Source organism: Salvelinus sp. IW2-2015, linkage group LG34 (genome assembly GCF_002910315.2).
Source record: "Salvelinus sp. IW2-2015 linkage group LG34, ASM291031v2, whole genome shotgun sequence".
Lineage (NCBI taxonomy): Eukaryota > Metazoa > Chordata > Actinopteri > Salmoniformes > Salmonidae > Salvelinus > Salvelinus sp. IW2-2015.
In genome coordinates, this window is record NC_036873.1 from 2,112,294 (window position 1) to 2,114,397 (window position 2,104).

General features: G+C 49.5%; 1 protein-coding gene across 5 annotated transcripts in view; it reads right to left on the reverse strand.

Annotated features, from left to right (window-relative positions):
- Positions 1-2,104, reverse strand: part of dctd (dCMP deaminase) — a 64,932-nt gene that overhangs the window by 36,244 nt on the left and 26,584 nt on the right. For all 5 annotated transcript variants that reach the window (XM_070437138.1, XM_070437133.1, XM_070437135.1 and 2 more), the window contains exon 4: positions 1,177-1,293. In XM_070437138.1, the coding sequence (XP_070293239.1) occupies positions 1,177-1,293 (117 nt within the window). The remainder of the gene's footprint in view (positions 1-1,176; positions 1,294-2,104) is intronic.

Genomic DNA, 2,104 nt, shown 5'->3' on the forward strand with positions numbered 1-2,104 from the left:
GGGCAGAAAGCGGTAGAGAGGGAGCGAAGGAGAAAGAGAAGGATAGAAAGAGGGGGGAAAAAGCTGTGCTTGCCGTTCGTGTTGCTATGTTTGAAAAAGGCGGAGGTTGCGGAGTATAATAGTCCTGTTTTCTATCGTAGGTGGGGGGGAGCAATAAGAGCGGTAGGGGTGGGGTTGCACCACCCCCTTGAACCCTTGTCCTCTGTTGGGGGGGGTCCCCAATCCCCCGTGTGACGTCGCTCCCTCGCCGAGCATTCTGTCTAACAGAATCACCTTGACACAGACTGTATGTACCACGGCACACGCGCGAGCGACGTCGGTGATGATCAAAACGCACCCAAAACACTCTGCTGAGAAGCTGTTGAGATTGTCCCGAGAGCAATCGCCGCAGTTGAATTAGTTTTAACAAAAAAAATATATATATATATGTTACTGCCATTTGGCAAACAAACGCCAGTGCAGCAGGAAGCTAAGTTAGAAGGGAAGACGAGCAGATATCTCCTACCTGCGTGCTTGTAGTAGGTTGCTGTGTGGTCTGCCCATCCATCAAAGCTAATCACGTAAGCGTTAGTCTAATACCTGCATAACTGATACTGCACAGAATGAACACTGTATGGCACTTAGGCTAAACACAATGTGAGGTAAGCTAAACTGCTATGCATTGTGGTTGTCAACCGGGATGTATAGAGGGAGAAAAAATGGAAAGAGGTGATGCGTTTAGTGGAAGAGGAGGAGAGATGTCTCGCTGTGAATAGCTGAGTCAAGGACGAGAGAGGGAGTAGCGTGTGTGTGTGTCCCTGAGAGAAGAGGTATAGAAAGAGAGGAGCAGGAGTGCAACACGGGAAGAGCATGAACGAAGGTAGAAAATAAAAAAGGAATGCGGAGAGAAGAAACACGACAACACCAACGGTATGGAACGAGAGAAGGAGTGTGTGACCCTGAAAGGATGAAAAGGCGCGGAGAAAAGGTGTCACAGAGAGAGATGAAAAAGAAAGGTATAGGGTGGAGAAAAGCAAAGGCGGTTGTGAGGGAGGGCAACAGTTGGGAGAAGGCTCGCCTGTTTGGAAATGGAGAACAAAAATGACAGAACAGAGGGATGGGTGAAGGAGAGAGGGAGGGGTCTCATCTGCGTGTGTGTGTGTGTGTGTGTGTGTGGGGCGGGGGGGGGGGTCTCACCTGCTTGGATGATGAGCTTGGCACACTCGTTGCAGGGGAACAGAGCCACGTACATGGAACAGCCCTTCACGTCCGCTGAGTTCTTATTCATGATCGCATTCAGCTCCGCATGGCACACTGGAGGAGAGAGGGGGAGGAAGAGAGAGAGGGGGAGGAAGAGAGAAGGGGAGGAAGAGAGTCAACACACCAGGGGTGGCAGTGAATCAAAAGAGACATTAATATGCAGATGATACAGGTTTCCTAGTTCCAAAAGCCACATAAAAAATTCACTGGTCTAGGATCAGGTCCCCCCCTGTCCATATAATCTCATTCATTGATCTAAAAAGGCTAAGCTGATCCTAGTTCAGCAATTCCACTTTGAGACTCAATACAGGCCTTAATTCCCATTGTCCAGTGGAAAGTGATGCACTGAGAGTGAACAGATGCCTCCTCTCCCCTCCACCCTGGCAGCCATAAAATGACTGCTTCCTAACGTTAATTACGGGAAATGAATTGCCCCCTATCAGCGACGGTGGCCAATTACAGAGCACACCGGCCAACCCCCAAACTGTAGTATGATTACCATACCCCCCCACCCCCACTAGCCCCATGCCAGCCAGCCAACCACCCGCTACTGCTGCAGATTGGCTTTGGCACAACATCAGAGCACGGCACGGCACGACATGCACGTTGAACCACTGCGCTCACAGCAAGCAGGCAGAACTCATGAGAGAGAGAGAGAGAGAGAGCCAAGGGATGGTTAACTTGGAAAATTTGTGACAAACAGTTGTCATGGCAGCATGTCTTCGGTGGGGAACACGATAAGATATTATCCTGAGCACTGTTTAATGTTACAGTCACTGGTCTCAGTTACTATTAGAACAGTGGTAGTTACCATTACCAGTCACTGGTCTCAGTTACTATTAGAACAGTGGTAGTTACCATTACC